This window comes from Corvus brachyrhynchos, unplaced genomic scaffold, assembly GCF_000691975.1.
Source record: "Corvus brachyrhynchos isolate BGI_N302 unplaced genomic scaffold, ASM69197v1 scaffold68, whole genome shotgun sequence".
In the NCBI taxonomy this organism is placed as follows: Eukaryota; Metazoa; Chordata; class Aves; order Passeriformes; family Corvidae; genus Corvus; species Corvus brachyrhynchos.
The window spans coordinates 1512873-1514755 of NW_008240039.1; the positions used below are offsets into that span (position 1 = coordinate 1512873).

The window sequence follows — 1883 nt, forward strand, 5'->3', positions numbered from 1 at the left end:
GGTGTGCCCTGGAGGGTGTCCCCCGGGCAGTGCCCCCCTGAGTGTCCCCTGGAGAGTGTCCCCGGGCAGTGCCACACTGAGTGTCCCCTGGAGAGTGTCCCCAGGCAGTGCCACACTGAGTGTCCCCTGGAGAGTGTCCCCAGGCAGTGCCATGCTGAGTGTCCCCTGGAGAGTGTCCCCTGGGCAGTGCCACCCCCTTGTCCTGACACTGACCCTTGCCCCCTGTGCCTCTGGGACACCCCTGGCACAGCCAGTGCCCTTCCTGGGGTTTGTCACCCCCTTCCTGGTGCCATCCCGGCTTTTTCCCCCTCCTCACCTCCTGTGTCCGCTCCTTGCAGAGTCCATCCCCCACACGAGCCCCCCCGTGCCCCCCACGCCGCTGCCCACGCTGCCCCCGGACCGGCTCCTGCTGCCCGCACCCCCTCAGGCCACCACGCGGGCCCCGGAGCCCACAGGGGTGGCCACCAGCTCCGTGCCGCTGGAAGCCAAGCCCACGGAGCGAAGCCACCCCACGACGAGGCGCGTGACAACAGCCAGGCCGGCCACCACGCCCTGGGTCACCCACGGGGTGCACAAGGCCACCATTCGCCCGCTGGCCACCGCGCCCGTGGTGGTGGCCACCAGCCAGCCGGGCTACGGCGAGTCCGGCAGCGCTGAGGGCAGCGGGGACCAGGACATGGGGACCAGCGGTGACCAGGAGTCCAGCGGGGCGGGCTCTGCTGGTGAGTGCCACCCCTGCGGCTCCGGGGGGCTCCAGCCAGCCCTGGGTGTCACCGCGGGTGGAGCCGGGGCGTCACCGGGGCGCAGAGGTGTCACTGCTGATGTCCCCTTGCTGTCCCCCAGGGGAGGAGGAGCTGGAGGAGGGCCAGGTGACATCCGTGCCTGCCATCGAGAGGGCCACGTGCTACAACACCGCCCTGGGCTGCTGCTCCGACGGCAAAACCGCGGCTGCCGACGCAGAGGGGAGCAACTGCCCCGGTGAGCTCGGGGCTGGGGAGGGGTCTGGGGTCGCTTTGGGGTCAGGAGTTGGGGATCTCTCAAGGGGAATGACACAAAGAGCTGCCCGGGTGAACTGGGGATGGAGGAAGGGTCTGGGGTCGCTTTGGGGTGAGGAGTCAGGGATCTCACAGGGGGGATGCCTGAGTTGCCCAGCACGGTGCTGTGCTTGCCCAGCTGGTCCTGTGCCCACTCTGGTGTCCCTGAGCATGTCCTGAGCCCCAGGAGCTGGCAGGCATTGTCCCCTCTGCCACGGCCAGCCCAGGTGCCCAGGTGGGCACTGCTGGTCACCCCAAGAGCCAGAGCTCTGCCCCTCTCTCCCCTCAGGTGCCCACCCTGTCCCTGGACTGCTCCAGCCCTAAAACCCTGACCAGGGCTTTGCCCAGGCTTGTGCCCAATCACCACGGGCACCAGGGGGATGAGGGAATTCCTTGGATTCCCTGTGTCTGTGAAGGAACTGGGATCGGGACCAGTTTGGTGCTGGTGCGGGCAGGGACAGCAGCTGGAGCCCCAATGTCCCCTCTGGGCTTCCTGGGGTTCCCACCGGTGTTTCCTGCTCCCTGATCCAGCTGGGATCTCCTCTCCTTCCCACAATTTGAGGAAGCACAGCCACGCCTCTGCTCCGTTAGAACATCCTCGTTATCCTGAAAATTGTTCCTCCGGGGCCGTGTCCCAGATTTTTCCTCATTGAAGTCTTTCCTTGTTCCTTGGGGTTTCCAGCAGGACATCCCCTTTTCCTCTGGGAAAACGGCACTTTCCTCTTTTAACCCAACCTGTGTGAAGGGAGAGGGAAAAGGAAAATGGGAAGGGAGAGGGGAGGGGAAAAGAGAAAGGGAAAGGAACTTCCTGTGTGGTTCCCACAGCGGGATCTCTCCGTCCTCTGCGTC

The 1883-nt window shown here is 65.9% G+C and overlaps 1 protein-coding gene across 1 annotated transcript in view; it reads left to right on the forward strand.

The window, feature by feature from the left end:
- Positions 1–1883, forward strand: part of AGRN (agrin) — an 85113-nt gene that overhangs the window by 63844 nt on the left and 19386 nt on the right. The window contains 2 exon segments of the mRNA XM_017743971.1: positions 339–722; positions 844–978. Of these exon segments, the coding sequence (XP_017599460.1) occupies positions 339–722; positions 844–978 (519 nt within the window).